This window comes from Nipponia nippon, unplaced genomic scaffold (genome assembly GCF_047370975.1).
Source record: "Nipponia nippon isolate SJK-2023a ecotype South Korea unplaced genomic scaffold, ASM4737097v1 scaffold_5, whole genome shotgun sequence".
In the NCBI taxonomy this organism is placed as follows: Eukaryota; Metazoa; Chordata; class Aves; order Pelecaniformes; family Threskiornithidae; genus Nipponia; species Nipponia nippon.
Window position 1 is genome coordinate 534,775 of NW_028262369.1, and position 18,380 is coordinate 553,154.

An 18,380-nucleotide genomic window follows, 5' to 3' on the forward strand; every position below is an offset into this window, starting at 1 on the left:
ATGTAAGAATGCTTCCCAGAATACTCCTGCAGCCTTCCACAGCACAGGATTTTGTAACGTTTTATCAACTCTAGCTGTATGTGAAACAAGGAAAGGAAAAAAATAACTATTTCCCAGACATATGCTGCATAACCAGCCAGGAAAGAAAACAGCTTTAGTTCCAAGATCACGTACAAGATGCTCTTTAATCTTAGTAAATGGCACGAAGACACCGAAAATTTGACGACGATGCAGCTTTTGTATGTTTAATGTAAAATCCTGGAAATCCAAAAAAATACTGTACAGTGTTGTTCCATACAGTCAAAGTAACAGCAGTGCGTCTCACCAAGTAAAATAACCATCTGCTAACCTATCGATTTCCAGAAGACTTAAAGTCGTCCCTGCACATTTCTCCTCATGAGATACGTTATTCCGGGTCAGTCTCTCCTTATGCCTAGGGAGGCATTCTTTGAAATATTTAAACAAAAAAAAAATATCCTCACAGATGCAACTGACTACATCAGAGCTTAGTAATAAAATATTTTTTTTTGTAGCCAACATCAGGTTTTTTTGAAGTCTTTCGCAGCAAATGTTCTCCCCCAGCTCTCAGCTGCTCTCAGTACACCCTGGAATCTGCCTACACTCCCATTTCTCGCTTCTCGTACAGGATGACTGACTGGACTATAAAAAGGAAGGAAAGCACCGCACCCCAGGGACACCTGATACCGTGTTCCCTTTTAAAGGACTTCTGTTCCTTCAGCTTTTTTAGGCTGAGTGGGGAAGACTTTCTGCATGAACCCAGGAGGTGGGTTCAATGGCTGAAGCATTATCGAAACACTGGAGACACACATTCAACAGTTCAGAAAGCAAAAATTTAATACAAATCAAATGCAAGAGGATCTTTGGGCTCTCACAGTTCATTTTACCGCCACCCAAGGTTTGGCATGCAGCTGACTTATCCTCTGAGCCACTGGTGGTTGTTTCTGGGCTACTTATAAAGTAAACTTATTTTAAGAACTGATTGTGCATCCTTCCCAGCAGGCCAGAACCCGGCTTCAGCAACAAAAATCTTCCCCTGTCTGGAAACAACTGTCCTCACATCCCCGGGCTAGATTAAACCAGCCTTTGCAGTTCTAAGTCTACACCTGTCAATTAAAGAGATCAACGAGCAAGGATGGTTCTCACTTATTTTCCTCCAAGATCCTGAACTCGTGCTCTCTAGACGGCAGTGATTACACGCACTGCCCCGTGCTTTCTGGATACCAGAAGCTGCATTCACACAGACTCGTACAGAGTGGAAGCATTCAACTATCCAGTATGCTTACACCGCTGGATCTTCACAGAAGCTGGGTCTTCATTACAAACCGCTCCCTTCTGTACGCATCACTGCCTCATCTGCTATAAAAGGTCTGCTCTATCTAAAAGCAATAAGAGAATGGGAAAATCTCGCAGGATAAAAGAGAGATTCTTAGGTTAATGTCAATTCTACGGGAAGAAAAACAGATCCTTCCAGACTCTGTGCTGATCTTTTGCAAACATGCCTTTCTACAGCGCGAGGACAGAGGAGTACTCTGTAGACTGAGTCTTGGGGTGACATGCATAGTAGGCAGATCTGTTTTAAACCTCCAGGTTTAAGGGACTCTGAGAGAGGATCCTTTCTTTAGGAAACACACAGAGATTCTTGTGTAACATCTACTGCACAGCATCTTTCCACCGTTCTTAAGTTTATAGGAGATTTGGCACAGTTTTTAGCCACAGTTTTAGTCTAAAAGACTTTCCTACAAGAAATTAAAGCGAAACTCTTCTTGGGAAGTTGTGAATTTGAATGAGCCTGTGTTAAGTGTCCTGGGTGACTCTGAAGGGGATGCTGCTGAACCTTGGCTTTTCCTGCAAGCTCCTGAGCGCTTCCGGATGAACTGGCAGTTCTTGTTGCGGATGTCTCCCTTCACTTCCGTGACCCTGGCAGATTTTGCAGCTTAAAGAGGGGAGAAAAGAGCAGTAAGAGATGTTTAGTCATCTCATATAGTGAGGTCCCACTCTGCAAAGCAATACGGAGGGCAGGAGCGAAGCCCTTTCCTCTTCACTTTCCCCGGCATGCAAAGTTCTCCTACCTGTTTCCATGAGCTTCAGCTCTTTGCACCACTCCTCCTCCATCTTCTTCCTATAGTCACCAAACATGGCTCTCATGAGCTGACGCTTCTTCACCAGTGGAGCCTTGTCGTTGCGCAGTGTCTTGATTGCACGGAGAGCCTCTTCAGCTGAAGCAGCGCAAAGGAGAAACAACGCACAGTTTGACTCCCCCCGGCTCTGCCCCTGCGCCTGCCAACCCTTCCCACAGGGGAGATCTCTCGTTCACTTGAATGCTTACCCTGCTTTGGAGTGGATTTCTGTGTCTTCAGGCCAAGTTCCAGCTGTTCCACACACCAGTCCACCTCTTTCCACAGCTGGTCATCTGACGGCTATGCAACATGGAGCAGAGTGAGCATGAGGAAATAAGTCATCCAAACATCAGAGCAGCAGTTGCTACACAGGAAAAAAGGTATCTGCATAAAGTCAGGACTATTCCAAATTTCATGTTCTGGTGATCACTTCATGGACTTCACGACATTTTCCCTATAGTGCTTTTCATTGAATAAACTTAAAGCACTAGACAAATGTCTAGTTGAAACTCACTGCCTATATTTGATGGATTTAATATTTGGCTGCCATTCAGATGACGCAGTTTTCTGGAAAGCTGTCCAGAGCCTTTCCTCTGAAAGAAGCTGTCAAATCAACTTACAGATGGGAGGAATAAGCATCAACAACAACAACTAAAACCACCCTACCCCCAAACCTGCTCAAAATCAAAAAGCAAACAATGGACAAAATCAGAAGCCAAGTCTTGGTGTCTCAGCTCCTGCGTGCTTGCTCAACCAGAAATGCATGAGGAGAAGGGAGCTGAAGCCCACGAAGATGGAAGAAGCCAAGTCCCATCAAGCAAAGCCAGCTGGCTAACTGAGCAGCGGAAGGGAGAGAAACAGGGCTGCATCCTGGGGCTGAGGCAATTCTTAACTGCTATGTACATATGAACACAAAAGCCCTGATGCCGTTTCCTTCTTTTCCTTACAACAGCCTCCTTCCAATGGACCGGAAGGGCTTTACATCACCTTCAAATCTTTCTACCTTTCCGGTGCTCAGCAGCGTTTATTGGCAGGGTTGTTGGTGAAGCAGCACTTTGGATGGAATGCTTCAAGAGGCAGGTAAACACTCAGTGCGACTTCAGTGTAGAATATTAACGAAAGCAAGTTTTTTGCAATTTTGTATTTCAGTATTGCTCAGCTGGCATTGCTTGTTAATAGTAACTACAGCAGTGCTGAAAAGGAAAAAAAATGAAGACCTGGACCTTAGCATTAGAAAACCTCAGGATGTGCCTTAATGGTGTGTTTACACACAACTTCAGTCGATTTCTGGGCCATGCCTTACAGCGGGAACCTTCTCGGAAGCACCCTTGGGCTTTGCACCAGACCCTGCCACAGCCTTGGCTACACCAGCCAGCAGCTCTGCACCTCAGCTTTGCTATTTGCGTTATGTGAGCAATTCATCCCACCCGGTAACATGCAGGTGTGGTTCAGCACGCAGAGGTACCAGCTTGGCACTGACTGAGGACAGTTACCTCCATTTTTTATTTTCATTTTTTAAGAAAATGTGGCACCCAGCTTCCCAGGATTAGCATCACAAGTCTAAAGCAGACAACAAAAGACCATTTCCACTAGTTAGGTTCCTCAATTGTCTAGCAGAGAAAGAAAACAGCTGCTGTAAGAAATAAGCATCAATCCTTGTCTTTCAGCTTTCATCTCAAGCCAGTATGCTAACTGTTAAACTACGCAAAGAGATAAAGTTTCTCTTTTGCTCAAGGGTTTATGAATTATGGGATCCCACCAATAAATAAATACCTCAGAGGTCTCATCCTGGTGGGAAATATCTTTATTCTGACATCTGTTAGCTTCTGCCTTTGCCTTCCTGTTGACCTCAGTTTCTTCCATCTCCTTTTTACTGACAGATGTTTTTTGTTTCTTCTTCTTTTTCTTCTTCTGGGCAGCTCCATCTGCTGTTGATTTCTCTGTCACTGTCTCACCTCCAGGAGCAGTCTCTGGTTGGGGAATCTTTAACGTGACATGGCTTCTGTCCTCTTTGGGTGCACTACCTGCAGTTTGAGTCAACTCAGCCTTCTGCAAGGCTGAAATCCGCGGCATACCTGCTGATTCGGTAGGCAGTGAATTACCCAGCACTTCCTGATCTGCTGTACGCTCTGTATGTTGGCTTGCTGGAACCAATGGATCCGAAGGACAGTCATCTTCTGGGATTTGGTCAGACTGTTTCCCATGTACCACAGCATCTGAAGCCTGCCCATTGCTTTGCTGTACTTCCACATCACCAGATTTCACATCTAGAAAAGGTAAAGAATAATGTTTCTATCAATCTGCCAGTTTCCTACTATGGGGATGCCACTGCTACTGCAACTCCCTCTGTAAGGCACTGCCGCAGAGAGGCGATCCAATCAAAAGCTGCAATGTAAGAAATCCACAGAAAAGAACCCAATATCACCACCCCCTGAAGGGACGGTTCAAGCTCACCTGCTTTCTCCATGCTCTTCTGATCCTCCGCCATCGTGAGACGATAATCCCCAAACACACGGTTCATCACTTGCTGCTTCTTCACAAAAGGAGTCTCATGGGAGCACAGGACCTTGAGAATGTGCTGTGCCTCCTCTGCTGCACTCAAGAAAAAGACCAAGAGAGACAAGAGACAGGTTACGGTGGGCCTTACACACCGTATTGTGGGATGCTGGTGACTGGGTCTCCTCTGCCTGTGTTCTGTGTTCATACCACCTCTGACTAATCCATGACTGGCACTCGATTGAAAGGAAACTCTAAGTGCTTCTAGAAGCTGAAATACCATGAAATATTCTTAAAGGAAAAAAAAAAATAGATCTTAACTGCTTATTATGTACCGTAAGAACCTTACACTGCACTAAGTGCACTACTAATGGCACAGAAGCTACACAGGGCTTAACAACCCTTCCCCCAAAGCAGGTGACAAATCCAAGAGCGTAGCTCGGTGTGCCTTCTCCGGAAAACAAGAAAAAATCTGACCGAGTACTGGGCACACCCTGAAAAGCAGGACTCTTGCTTCACTCTCATACAAACCGCCCTGACCACAACAGTAATCCCAAGTCTTTGTATCAGAGCAAATTCTCTGCACAGCGTAGTTGTTCTTCTGTGACAGCAGTCCCCAAAGACCTCAGTTTGCGAACTCCAGGTATGCATAGTCTTCTGGTGTTTGTCTCACACATTTCAAGCCACAAAAAAGCTTGATGTACTAGACTAGTGCTTTGGAGTGGGCACAGACCCATCTCTCTTGGCTGCAGTGCATCTCTCTGGGACTCTCCGAATAAGATGTATCTTGCAGATCCAACACTGAGAGTCCCATGCTAGGAACAGAGGAACAGCACGCAAGTGGGAGGCAGAAATGCCGCAGTGAGGCTGTATCCACCCACAAAAGCGGGATGTATCTTCACAGCACCGGGGCGTCAGGGTCCTGAGCACACATTTCCCCCTGCTGCAAGGAGTTTAGCTGGCTGCATTCAAGGCCTGCTCACTAATAAGAGCTGTTACAAAGAAAGAGCTAGAAAAAGCTTCGGGGGAACCTCTCCCCTCCCTCACCTGGGAGTTATTTTAAGCTGAGGATCTCATAGCACTGCTGCAGGCAGGTACCTCATTGATCCAGACCTTCAACTGCCTCCCCCGCAGGAGCAGCCTTCCCCCGCTGCGGCTGGACACTAGGTACCAGGTGTAACAAAACAGTCTGACGCTCAAGCATGGTGTGTGGGCAAGTATCGATCACTGCTGCATCCACAGGTGCACCAGCAAACATCCACGTGGGCATCTTACAGGGGTAGCCACACCCCTCCTCTAAACATTAAGTACTAGCCATCGGTAGGGGCAGGACATGCGCCTTCATATATTTACAAGCTGGACTGACTAGATCAAACTGTGATCTTCTGAAAAGTATTTTACAGGATCGTATCTTTCATGTAATTTCTCCTTGGAACAAGAACAGTGAGGAACAAGCTTCACAAAAATAAACCTACTGGCGTTTAAGGGCCAGATGCACTGACACAGTATGCCCAGTCTTAACTGTAAAACAAAAGCAGAGCTGTAGCAGAACCAAACAACAAGCTGTTAGATGGGAAAAGGAGAACATGAGAAAGAATACAGAAAACAGGGATGATGAATATCATGGGAATGAAAGATGAAGCTGCTTCCAGACAGATAGTTCTTAGAATTCAACGCTTTATCTTGTTTTGTATTCAGAATAAATCCCATATAACGCAAGAATAGGAAACAGATGGGTGAGAAGAAACATAAAAATGGCCACGTCTGCTAAATCAGAACTGAGGCTGGAAGATGGCTGCAGACTGTGAGAGAGGCAACATACCTTGTGCGGGGGTTGGGCTGAGGCGAAGGAGATTTGCCTCCAGCTGCGAAATGCACCACTCCAACTCATCCTGGAACGTGCCCTGGGGAGCCTGGAACATGGGATGGGGGAAGGCACAATGTTTAAAAGAAGCACAAATCTCTCACCTGCAAAATTGATTCCAAAACTGAGTTTTCTGAAGTCCTCTCCCCTCTTGTGTGGGAGATCAGACTCACGGGTCATAACCCCTCTTCTGGCTTTATGCTTGAAGCGTGTTGCGTAACAGCTCAATTTATACCATAATCAGCACAGCACAGGGTGGGACACAGGCCCTGCAATACTCCCTGTTTGGAGGCACCAAATGAGCCCTCTTCATTACAAAAATTAGAGACAATAAACTCTTACTAGCAGTAAGCCACCCACTCCTGGCAAGCCAGCACTTCCCACAGATTTTTTTTCTTTCTTTTTCCTCCTCCTCCTTTTTTAAAGGCCCCAAATGGAAGATTTCTCATTTTTCCTGAAGCTTATTCTATGGCACGGTACGTCTCCACAGCAGGAAATTTCCCTCCAGCGCAGCTCTGGCAATACGCAGAATTTATCTTTACGCTAAACACAACTCCTTAGGACTAGCTTTGCTGCATTTTTACCCTGCATGCTTCCTGCTAAGCAGTTGCCAAGAAGTCTGCCTGTGAACACGACAATCGTCAGGACGCATTAGGAAACGAGAGCCCTTGCCTGAGCAGAAGAGCAGCCGGCCAGGCACCGGGAAAGGCAGCACGAGTGCTAGGGAAGGCCTTCACGGAAACCTGCCGGGCGCCGGGCGCATGCCGCGGGCCGGCGAAGAGCCTGGGCCCGGAGAAAGGCGCCTCGGCCAAGGGCCGGCGGAGGAGAGGGTGCCTCGGAACAGCGGCGAGGCAGAGAGGGGCCGAGCAGAGCGCTTACCCGCTCCATGCTGGGCAGCCTCCGCGCCGCCGCGGGGAGGAAACCGGGCCCCTCTGCCGCCGCCCACCTCCGGCCACGGAACAGCGTGTGGGCTCCTGGGCTCCAGCGCCGCCCGGGCCGGGCCGGCACCAGCGACGGGGGCCCGAGGCCTGCCCGCCGCCCCTCGGCCGCCGAGGCCGGGCCCGGGGGCAGCCGCCGGGGCCCGGGTGGTGAAGGCGGGAAGGGCCCGGCCGCCGTGCGCCGCCCAAAGGCCTCCCCCCGCCGCGGTCCGCCCGCCGCCCCTCCGGCCGCTCCCCGGGCCCCGCGCCTCCGTTCCGCCCGCCGCGCTGAGGGGAAAGCGGGGCCCCCCGCCGGGGAGGGACGGCGAAAGGCCCCGCTGCCGGCGCGGGGCGAGGGGCTCCTCACAGACCGCCACGGGGGCGGCTCCCCCGCTCTGCCCGGGGAGGCCACCGGCACGGTCCTGCCCGGCCCGCCAGGGCCTGCCCTCGCCGCTTGCGCAGGGCGGCCGGGGAGGGCCCGGGAGGGCCCGGGGCGCCGAGGCACGAAGGCTCCCTCGGAAGCCGGCTGAGCCCCGGCTGGGGACGGCTCGGCGGGAGGCCGAGCGGAGGAGCCGAGCTCCCGCCGTGGCCGGGCGTCTGCCCCCCCGCTCCCTCCCGAGCCCCGCCGGGAGCCGCTGGGCCCCGCTTCACTGGCGGGACGCCGGCTGCCGGCCGCCCCCCGCGGGCCAAAGCCCACGGCACCTTCAGGAGCGCCCCGTCTGCGGTGTCCCCATCCAGCGGAGCCGGGGGCCGCGCTGCCGCCGGCCACTCGCCACCACACACCCCCACACACCATCATACACCCCCACTCGCCACCACACGCCACCACACACCCACACACACCATCATACGCCACCACACGCCATCATACACCCCCACACGCCACCACACGCCCACACACACCATCATACGCCACCACACGCCACCACACACCCCCATACACCACCACACACCCCCACACACCCCCACACGCCACCACACACCATCATACACCCCCACTCGCCACCACACGCCACCACACGCCATCATACACCCCCACACGCCACCACACGCCCACACACACCATCATACGCCACCACACGCCACCACACACCCCCATACACCACCACACACCCCCACACACCACCACACGCCCACACACACCATCATACACCCCCACATGCCACCACACACCATCATACACCCCCACTCGCCACCACACGCCACCACACACCCACACACACCATCATACGCCACCACACGCCATCATACACCCCCACACGCCACCACACGCCCACACACACCATCATACGCCACCACACGCCACCACACACCCCCATACACCACCACACACCCCCACACACCCCCACACGCCACCCCACACCATCATACACCCCCACACACCCCCCCACACCATCATACACCCACACACACCACCACACGCCCACACACACCACCACACGCCACCACACACCATCATACGCCACCACACGCCCACACACACCACCACACGCCCCCATACACCCCCACACACCATCATACACCCCCACACACCACCACACACCCACACACACCACCACACACCATCATACACCCCCACACACCATCATACACCCCCCACCATCACCACACAGCACCACGGCGGGGTACAGCGCACCTTCGACAGACAAAACAGGGTAATACACATAGACAGGTGTTGTCTAATTCCACTTCAGATTTCCTTTTGATTATTTAGTTTTGTAAATAAAAAAAAGTTAGACACCTTGATTGATATGCATTTTTTTCCCCTTGGATTTCTTTCAGCAGCAGTCAAAAGTGCCCCCGCTGAGATCTGTAATGCTGTAGCACGTCACATTTCACAGCACAGTATTTGATGTCTCTTTCAAATGCTTGAAATCGTGGAGGTTACAGTTTCTGCTGACATTGGCAGCTGATGTTAGAAATTCTCCAAGGCTGCCAGTTATTCCAGCAGAGCTCTGAAGTGCTAGGAAAGCACTTCCAAATGTTACTGTTAAAGGTTATAAAAACGTGCTGGAAAAATCGGCTCACTTCTGCCAATCCCGACCAGACTTTTGTCTTGCCTTACAACCTCCGCCCTTGCTAAGGCTTAGCCCTTGTCTAAGCCCTCCCCTCGCTACAAAACCCGTCTAATTGGTTTGAGGCTTGTCAGAGGTTGTCCAAGACTTACGGCAAGGCTTTTCTGACTGCGGTAGGTTCAAAATCAGCATCGGTCTTTGCGTAGAAGTGTCCAAGTGTCAGGACAACAGCTGACAGTCAAGTATTGGAGAAGATAGTAACGAGCACGGGAATAATGAGCTATCAGCAACTGTCTTGAAAGGCCAGAATCCCACTGCACTTCTCTCCCTCAGTCCCTGAGCTGGACCGAGGGCTCTGGGTGCACCCCCTAAAGCAAAAGCTTCCTGTCTGTGGCCTGAGGAACGCACAAACCCACCAGGCGATGCAAAGGCCCTACTGGGTACGGCTGGGCACAGAGCCTGCGGAACCCGTCCAGCCAGAACAGTCGAGAGGAACATTGCTTTCTGTGGCAGGATGCTGTCCGTGTCTCCAGCCGACACCACGTGCTGTGGACTCAGTGCCCATGCAGGGAAAAGGCACAAAGGGACCAGCAATGCCTCATTTTTCCTGGGTTTGATCTCTGCCCTGAGGATTCAGCCCACATGGATTCACAGCCTCACAATGGCACCGAGTCGGCGAGCTGTGACAGCCTTGCTCCGGAGGACACACGACAGAGGGACTGCCGGGGGATCAGAACATGATCCTCACCTTCTGCTGACACAACAGGAACCTTTTAACGTGAAGAGCTGCGAGCTGAGCTGGTGGAAGCTGATGTCTAACCAGCCACGGCTGCCTGGGAGCGAGGCAAACGGCAGGCAGAGGAATGGGAATGGCTTGAGCCTGCCTCAGGCACGGGGCAGGTTAGTGTGTGCTGTGAGAGCTTCACACTGCTGTAAGACGGCGACGGGAGCACCTCTGTCTGGGGACGCCATGCAGGACAGCTGTGCAGTCCTTCAGGTCACGCTGGGGGCTGACAATCCCCCCCAACACAGATCTGCCTGCTTTCCCCACTCCACCAACTGAGCACCAACGAATTTGTTGCAGGCATGGCTGTAACTGGAAGCAGCGGTTGTGCTGAAAACGCAGCTCTTTGGTATGAGGCTCCTTTAAGGGAGTTGCAGGAAGGAATTAAAAAAAAAAAAAAAAAAAAGAAAGAGAAGTGGGGTGGTTACCAAAGCTGCTAACCACAGTGCCAGGGAGCCTCGGAGGGCACCAGGACAGCCCAGCGTCACATGCCTAACGCATCCTGTCTCCAGACTTCCTCACCCGCGATGTACGTGGCTTGCACATACAGACCGTCATTCAGCATCAGGAAATCTGCATCGGACGAGAGAGAAAGGAAGCATCTGTCAGATAAGGGGAGCAGCTGAAGCTGGCTGGGAGGAGCTGGCCTCCATGGGAAAGAGCTTCTCCCCACCCAGACACGGCAGCAGGACAGCAGTGCGGTGCCATCCTTGCTATGACGGCTCTGCTCCATGCTTGGCTGAGATGCGGGGGTCTCTCCAAAGGGCTCACGAAACCCCACCAGCACCCAAGGGAAAAACCACTGGAGCAAAAGCCTGGAGCGAAAGCCCGGAGCAAATCCCAGCCAGAGCGAGTCTCCCTGCAGCTCCCACTGAAGCAGGGGATGAAGATGCGTTCACAGCAGCTCCTGCTTTGCTCCAGCACCCAGGAGCCCTCACACTGTTGTCCCCATACCAGCACCTGCTGTCCCCATACCAGTACCTGCATCGGAGTCGTAATTTAATGTCCCCTTTTTGTGTTCAATCCCCAGGAGCTGAGCGGGATGCAGAGACGCTGCCTCCAACGCGGTCTCTACCGAGCACCCTTGGACAGAGAAGGGGGAGGCATTAGGGCAGCAAACAGCCCCATCGCCAGAGCAGCCCCAGCCCCCTGGCTAAGGCAACTGTCAGCCTGGCAGGGACCCGAGCTGGAACACCCTCACCACAGCCATATGGAGCTGGGGAGGGGAAACATCCCTACGGGAGACAGCGAGAAGAGGAGAACTGAACACCTAGGGTATGGGGAGGGGAAAATCATTCACCTTTGTGAGAAAGGAGCAGGAGAGTTCACCTCTCATTAGTGCTATGGGTTAAAATGAAACCTCCCCTCAGAAAGGTGCTCATCTGAGGCCAGTGCTGCTGATCTCAGCCCTTCTCATCATGTCTCAGGCAAGAGGGAACGTTCCCTGGTGGAGCCGACACAGCTGGCAAGACTGAGACCTCTTCCCGAGTCAACGTAGGGAGCAACAGCTTGTGGACAAGGCTCACTTACCTGTGGCTTCTTGGAAGTGTCGCACACAGGTGTCCATGGTCGCCACACTGCCACTCAGGGTCTTGGTGCCTGGGAGAGGAACAAGATGGCACTGAGCAGGTCCCACAACTCATAGCAAGGAGAAGCGGGGCGGTGGGAAAGCATAATGTGACCAAAAGGGGTAGAAATCCTGGGTCGCACGAGGAGCGAGTTGAAGGGCCCGCAGCCATGGCTGCCGAGTGACAGAGCAAGGCGAGAGCGAGCCTGTGCTGGCAGCGCAGGGAGAGGTACTGGGATGTCACCCTGCAGCTCCACCATAAGACCAGCTGGACTGGGTGAAGCTCTAGCTCACAACGCAGGCACCTGCTGCCAGAGACAGCGGAAGGGAACTGAGAAAGGAATGATCCTTCTCTGAAATACCTTCCCGGCCTCCAACTGCTTGCAGTTTAGGGAAATTTGTTAGCAAGAAGTGGTGGTGTTATAGTAAAGACAAAGGACAATAAATATCTGTGGGATTCCTCTGTCCTCTGACCCCACTGGAACCTCCAGCATCCATGATGTTGGGCAACAAGGTGTTCAAAGGTGTTGCGGACAGGTAAAAATTGACAGACTCCTCCTCACTCCACCAAGACGGGGCAATCCCCCTCTTCACGAGGTGCCTCGTTCTCCCCAGGGCCATGTCATTGCAGAGCCATTAACCGATCAGGCCCCAAACCCCAAGAGGGTGGCACAACCAGCAAGAACTGCAAGGCGTGCTGAGCTCTCCAGGAGCAGACACGAGTGGCAGCGCTGCCCCAGCTCTTTTGCAGGACGGCACTTACCTGCAATGTAGGTGTTCAGCCCATCGATCTCTATCACCTGCTGACCCAGCGTGTGCCGACCTGGTGCCAGCCCCATGCCAGCGATCGCATCCGTCACCAGCACCAGGCCTGAGGAACACAAGGAAAGAGGCTGCGTTAGCTTTGCAGCCGACCTTGCTGCAGCTCTGAGCGCTGCGCCATGCTGGTCCTCCCAGAGAGGGGCCAAAGCGTCTCTAGCCACGTCCGACTGAAGCGAGAGGGCTGGTGGATCAGCACACACGGCTGTGACCTCTCTCAGGCAGCGAGAGCACTACGCTACAGCACTTGCGCGTGTGTTTTGTGAGAGATGGCACAGCGCTCGGGATGGCTGGTGGCACTGCGTGGGCCCGGCACAGCTCACCTTTGGGGTGGGCTCGGTGGGCGATTCGCAGGGCGGCAGGGTTGGTGTGGATGCCATCAGAGATCATGCCGTAGAAGACTCTCCGCCCAGCAGGAATCTTGTCACTTGTCAGCAGCCCCACAATCCCAGGGTCGCGATGGTGGAACTGCCCAAGGGGAGAGAGGACAAGCTGTGGAGCATTGCCAGGACTTGTGGGCTGAGACCCTTCCCATCAGGGGATGCAGCTGCCATCTCTATCAAATAGTGCCTGGCAGCTGGGTGCTCCATTCTTTACCAGACAAATCTGGGCATTTCCTTGAATTTCAAGAGTCTGCTACAGCCTTGACTCTCTTTTAGATCAGGCAGTAGAAATGTGAAGCCAGAGGTTCAGTGTTGAAACCTCATGGCAAGGCCTGTTACGAAAGAAGCTGGGGAGAATACGCATCTGTGGGGAGCAGGAGAGGAAGCACCGAAAGCAATACCAGTGCAGGGCAAGTGCCCTCAGCTACTCACCGGCAACATGGCATTGAAGAGGTGAGTGATGAAGGTAGCGCCGTGCTGCACAGCCTCCTCAGCCTGGGAGAGATTAGCCACCGAGTGACCTGGGGACAAAGACCAACACATGATTTTTCTGCCCCTCTCGCCATTTATTTCCCTACAGGAGTGAAGATGCTCTGTCACTAGGCCTCTGATGCCCCACCCCAGGCTGAGGTCTGAGATGCCAGCCTCGGCACAGAGGTGTCTGGCCGTGACCGTGGGGGACTCTGGCAGTGGGTGTTTCACCTGAACACCTTCACTGTTCACATCACCACCGTCACAAATGCTGCCTTGCTCCCAGAGAGTTGCCTTCAGGCTGGGCTAGAGGTCCAAGGACACGCCTTTCTGCCGTCCTCAGGTATTTAAAGGCTTTATAGAGAGCTGTCAAGGGAGCAGAGACAGTGGGGACTTTGCCAAGAAAGAATATGGGGATAAAACTACCCAGAAGGAAAATTCTGTTTTCCCCAGCACGGACAGCAGCTCTAATGCTCTGTGGGCAAACTTTGCCTTGCTGTGGTTCTCCGCTTTATGTGGCTGTGAGATAAGAGAGGCTCTGCTGTATGAATGCCCTTCTCACTTAAGGTTTAATTTCACCCTGAATAACTCCCCCCCTTTTTGAAAAAAAAAAAAAAAAAAACAAAACCAAACCAAAGAGGATTTCTTTAATGATCTGAGACAAAGAAGAGTTTGTGAAACAGAGGACAAGAAAAATGCATCCCATTTTAAGTCAGGGACCTGCAAGGCAGTGGAGGGAGAGGTCTCCTACAGCGCTGCTGGTTGAAAAACAGAGTTATCAAACCTCAATAGTAACCTTTGGAAAATTATTTCACCTGTCAAACAAGGCCTAAAGCAGTTGAACTTCAGAGTTTGAACCCTTCCACGTCGTCAACCCTCAATTACACCTTTATTCAAGTAAGAAAGACTGCTATTCTTTCCTGTGTATTTACAGCACCAAACGCTACCTTGTGTTAAACTGCAGGGGCTTTTCAGTCCATATGAAGTTTGGCCCTTACCATACAAAGGGTGACAGATTTGCAGCATCAAGTGAGGTCCCCATTTGTGACAAGTCTGTCACCTCCATATAGGCCAGGCAAAAGAAAATCCCACCGCGTGCAGTCGCACTGAGACACCATGAAGCTACAGCCGCAAGAGAGGGGCTGCCTGGCCCGCATGGCACGGGGAGACGGAGCCTCCCTACGCCTCCTCCTCCCCAGCCCTTACCGAGCGAGACACAGATGCCCCGCTTGGTGAGTTCCCGGATCACCTCACTGCTCCTCTTCATCTCTGGGGCCAGGGTGACTATCCGGACACAGTCCAGGGACCCGTAGGTGGCAAGCAGGTCCTGGAAGGCACCTTCCTCAAAGGTGCGGAGGCAGTGCTCCGGGTGCGCCCCTTTCTTCTCCTTGCTGATGAACGGTCCTTCCAGGTGGGCCCCTGGCCAAAGAGGAACACAAAGCCATGACCCTTCCTCTCCCTGCCAAGGACCAAGAAACCTGCTGCGTCGACCCTGCTCCAGTCAAGCTCTTGCCATTCTCGTGCAGCAAAACACACAGCTCAGGTAACTCTGAGCTCAGCACAGTGAAAGATGCAGCGCTGGCAACTGGCCAAGCCGAGCCACCCCACTGCCAGTACCCTGTGGGGCCCAAAAGGGCCGGAGTGGTGTGTGTATGATGGCAGAGTCCATGGCAAAGGCCAGGAACAGTTTGAGGAGAAAGCGGGTCTGTGCCCACCTGTGCATCCCTCCCAGAAAGAGCTCCAGCCCCCATTTGTGCTGTCCTACAGTAGCTTCTTTCCCCTTAACAATGAACAAGATAATGGACTGCCTAGCGTAGCACCAGAGAGGACAGCGAGGGACAAAACCACTTACCCAGGATACCTGCTCCGTGGACTCCACCATTTCTTATACTGATCTGAGGGAGAACCTAGAGAAAGGGGTTTGTCAGGCATGGCACCCCAGACACAGCCCCCCCACCTGCCAGAACAAACCCAGACCTCAGGTCTGGAGAGAGCTTTGTAGCTGGACCACTTGGGACCATCAGCCAAACACAGCTCGCAAAGAAAAAGCCACCTGCAAGCCCCGTTGTGCAAAGCTGGCCTGGGAGACATTGCTGTCTCAGCGTACTAAAGGTTAGGGGCAAGAAATCCAGGGGTAGAGTCCAGCTCCTCATGCCCACGGCTTTTCTGCCAAAAAAAAGTTATCCCAGTCTCTGCAGACCCAGCCTTGGCCCTCTCACCTCTTGGTACCGGCCTCAGCCCTTTATCACCCTGTGGATGAGAGGGGGAGAAAGTCACTTACCTGGTGGTACACAGACGGAGGAGAGGTCACCAGGGTGGGACAGAAGGAGGTCACTCCATGGGAGAGGATTTTCTGACTGACCAGGTCAATCCCTGATTTGAAGTCATCTGTAGCCAGGGAGAAGTCCACCCCAAAGCCTCCTGCACCGTGAACAAAACAGAGATGAAGCTGCAGCCTCCCAAGTGGATGCTTTCCCACCTGAAAATGCCGAAGAAACATTTTGCACGACCAGAGTGAGCCACTCCGTTTGTACAGCACTGACCCGAAGCAAAGGGCTCCACCAGCACTTCTCCTGTCCTACATTTGCAAGGCTCCGCGAGTACAAACCAACGCGTTCCTGGTGAAGTGCTTCTCCCCACAGCATCTCCACGTTTTGCAACTTTGATGCAGGGCAAAATCTGAGGATTCCCCACTGAAGAGGGGACCTAACTTCCAACATAAGCTACCATGGAACAAGCCTTTTTTGACCCTCAGGAGAGAGCTACTGCAGGTAAGGTTTGTTCCCTTGAGAAGTCCTGCTCTGTCCTCCCCGCATCCTGGGAAGGGAAGGGTAGGGCGGGCACCCTGCCAGCGCAGGGGCAGGGACTGTTGATGAAAATGAGGTTAGGAGGAAAGCTGGGCTGAAAACCCCACCCAGCCAAACGGGATCAATTACGTGACAGCAGCAACCATGGGCAAAATTGTTCTTTATCGTTAGTTTGGCGACTCACATCTCCCTTGAGCAGCTGAAACGCACGTGGTCATGGGCAGCATGCACACAGCAGGGTTTGAAGGTCAGTGACTGACAAACCCGGGACCCCCACCCTGCTGTGAGCGCGTGTGCCTTCGCCGTACCGTTGATCTGGACGTCGATGAAGCCCGGGGCGATGATGCTGTCCTTGCAGTCCAGCTGGACGTCAGCAGAGCCCTTCTCGTCAAAGAAGAGCTTCTCCGGGTTGAGGATCTTCCCCTCTCGCACCCACAGGTCCTCCCTGAAGGGACAGTTACACACACTCCAAGCTCCGCTGCCGCCTGCGGTGGAGCGCACAGGAGCAGGTGGCCGCGGCCCCAGTGACAGCGGTGGCCTCGGGCAGAGCAGACCCCACCGGCACCCTCCGCCGCAGGCTCTCCAATGTCTGCTAGGGCAAAGCCGCTCTTCCAGCAGCGAGACGACGGGCAGCCCGCTCTGCCTGGCCTCTGGCTTCACAAAACTCGGGGGAACGGGATTTTCATGGGCTGCCCGTCAGGTGTGGTGGCGACGGCCACGGGGCCCAGGGGCTGGCAGAGGCGGCAAAAGGAAAGACGAGGGGAGCAGAGAGGGGCCGTAGCACCGGCGGGCCCGTCCCCCTCAGGGATCAGGCGGCGGGGGCGAGGGATGGCGGGAGCGCGGGGGCGAGGGCCGGCAGCCGATGCGCTGGGGGAGCTGGGGACGGTCCCCAGGGCGCCCCGGGCTGCAGGTCAGCTCTGCGGCCCGCCGCGACCGCGGCCCCCCCGGCCCCCCGGCCCCGCGGCCCCCCGCGGCCCCCCGCAGCCCGACGCCCCGGCAGCCCTCACCTCTGGAGCCGGTGGCTCCTCAGGATGCGGCAGTTGGTGAACTGGAGGATGGGCGCGTCCGAGACGGATTTGTTGGACGGCATCGCGGGGCTGCGGGAGCCGGCGGGAACCGGGATCAGGGGCGGGGACCGGGGGTGGCGGAGCGGGGCAAGGCCGCGGCTCCGGTGCGAGCGGCCGCAGCCGGGAACGGAGGAGCCGGTGAGGGGCGGAGGGGCCGAAGCACCGCCCCGGGGGCAGGCGGCGGGTAGGCCCCCGCCTCTCCCCGGGGCTCCGGGCCGAGGCTGCGAGGAGAAGGCCCCTGCGCGGCCAGGCCCCGCCGCGGGACGCGGCCAGGGCCGGGCCCGGTGCAGCCCCGGCTCCGCGGGGCAGCGGCGGGGACCGGGACGCCCGGGGGTGGGGCGGGGGGCGGGCGCCGGCCTCACGTGACCCCACCCGCGCCGCCATCATGGGAAGGGCACCGCCATCTTGAGGAGGTCGGCGGCTCCGTAGAGGCGGGACTGGCGTTGTCACCGTCACGGCGTCGGGGGCGGCTGCGGGGACCGGCGGCGCCGTGGAGAGATGCCTGCTCCTGCCCGGGAGGCCGCCCTCCCTGTCCTGCAGGCCCGGGGTGTCGCTCGGCCTGCCGGCAGCTGCCGGCAGGCCGAGCGACACCCCGGGCCTGCTGCTCTCCCTCATTGCAGCGAGTGTCTGAGGGGATTTCCTCTCCGAGTCTGGTTTAATCACACTAAGCATTAAATAGAAACGAGTAATGTTCCCTACCGGAGCCTCTAAGGGGGCTGGCAGCAGCGTACGCTGGTGTTTCGCCACAGAATGTAACGCAGAGGTGACAAAATGCTCCTGAAAAGGCCCGATGGCAGCGGGGAGTGATGTGTGTCCTGAGGGAACCCCTCTCGCCCAGGGGAGCTACAGGCCCGGTGAGCTCAGGGAAGCTGGAGAGAGGTGAGGAGGAGCTGCTGGTGTCAACATCTGCTTGTCAGTCACAACCATCTCCCCCAGACCTTCCTCCTGCCAGTCTGCACACGCCTCCTGCTGTCGCTTGCTGTATGCTCTGATGAATCACAGAACCACAGGAGGCTTTGGGCTGGCAGGGCCCTTTCCAGGCCATCCCCTCC

At 54.4% G+C, this 18,380-nt stretch overlaps 2 protein-coding genes across 7 annotated transcripts; both read right to left on the reverse strand.

Annotated features, from left to right (window-relative positions):
- Positions 1-166: 166 nt before the first annotated feature.
- CUNH8orf33 (chromosome unknown C8orf33 homolog) lies at positions 167-7,826 on the reverse strand. 4 transcript variants are annotated; one of them, XM_087732416.1, is made up of 8 exons: positions 7,378-7,826; positions 6,457-6,547; positions 4,593-4,730; positions 4,241-4,405; positions 3,912-4,162; positions 2,348-2,438; positions 2,091-2,237; positions 167-1,954 (listed from the first exon to the last, which is right to left on the reverse strand). In XM_087732416.1, exons 1-8 carry the CDS (start codon positions 7,384-7,386, stop codon positions 1,758-1,760), a joined length of 1,089 nt encoding a protein of 362 aa, XP_087588542.1. In that variant the 5' UTR covers positions 7,387-7,826; the 3' UTR covers positions 167-1,757. The 4 variants fall into 4 exon arrangements, with proteins under 4 accessions (XP_087588542.1, XP_087588540.1, XP_087588539.1 ...); XM_087732414.1 differs by having other exon boundaries at positions 3,912-4,405; positions 4,593-4,727; positions 7,378-7,819; XM_087732413.1 differs by having other exon boundaries at positions 3,912-4,405; positions 7,378-7,818.
- A 1,272-nt stretch (positions 7,827-9,098) lies between these two features.
- On the reverse strand, positions 9,099-17,837 carry AMDHD2 (amidohydrolase domain containing 2). 3 transcript variants are annotated; one of them, XM_087734852.1, is made up of 12 exons: positions 17,269-17,837; positions 16,570-16,706; positions 15,736-15,875; positions 15,307-15,361; positions 14,661-14,873; positions 13,416-13,504; positions 12,924-13,068; positions 12,545-12,652; positions 11,745-11,813; positions 11,196-11,297; positions 10,707-10,787; positions 9,099-10,574 (listed from the first exon to the last, which is right to left on the reverse strand). In XM_087734852.1, the coding sequence occupies exons 1-12, from the start codon at positions 17,349-17,351 to the stop codon at positions 10,429-10,431; spliced, it is 1,368 nt and encodes a 455-aa protein (XP_087590978.1). In that variant the 5' UTR covers positions 17,352-17,837; the 3' UTR covers positions 9,099-10,428. The 3 variants fall into 3 exon arrangements, with proteins under 3 accessions (XP_087590978.1, XP_087590979.1, XP_087590980.1); XM_087734853.1 differs by having other exon boundaries at positions 10,737-10,787; positions 17,269-17,834; XM_087734854.1 differs by having other exon boundaries at positions 10,432-10,787; positions 17,269-17,833.
- Positions 17,838-18,380: the final 543 nt, after the last annotated feature.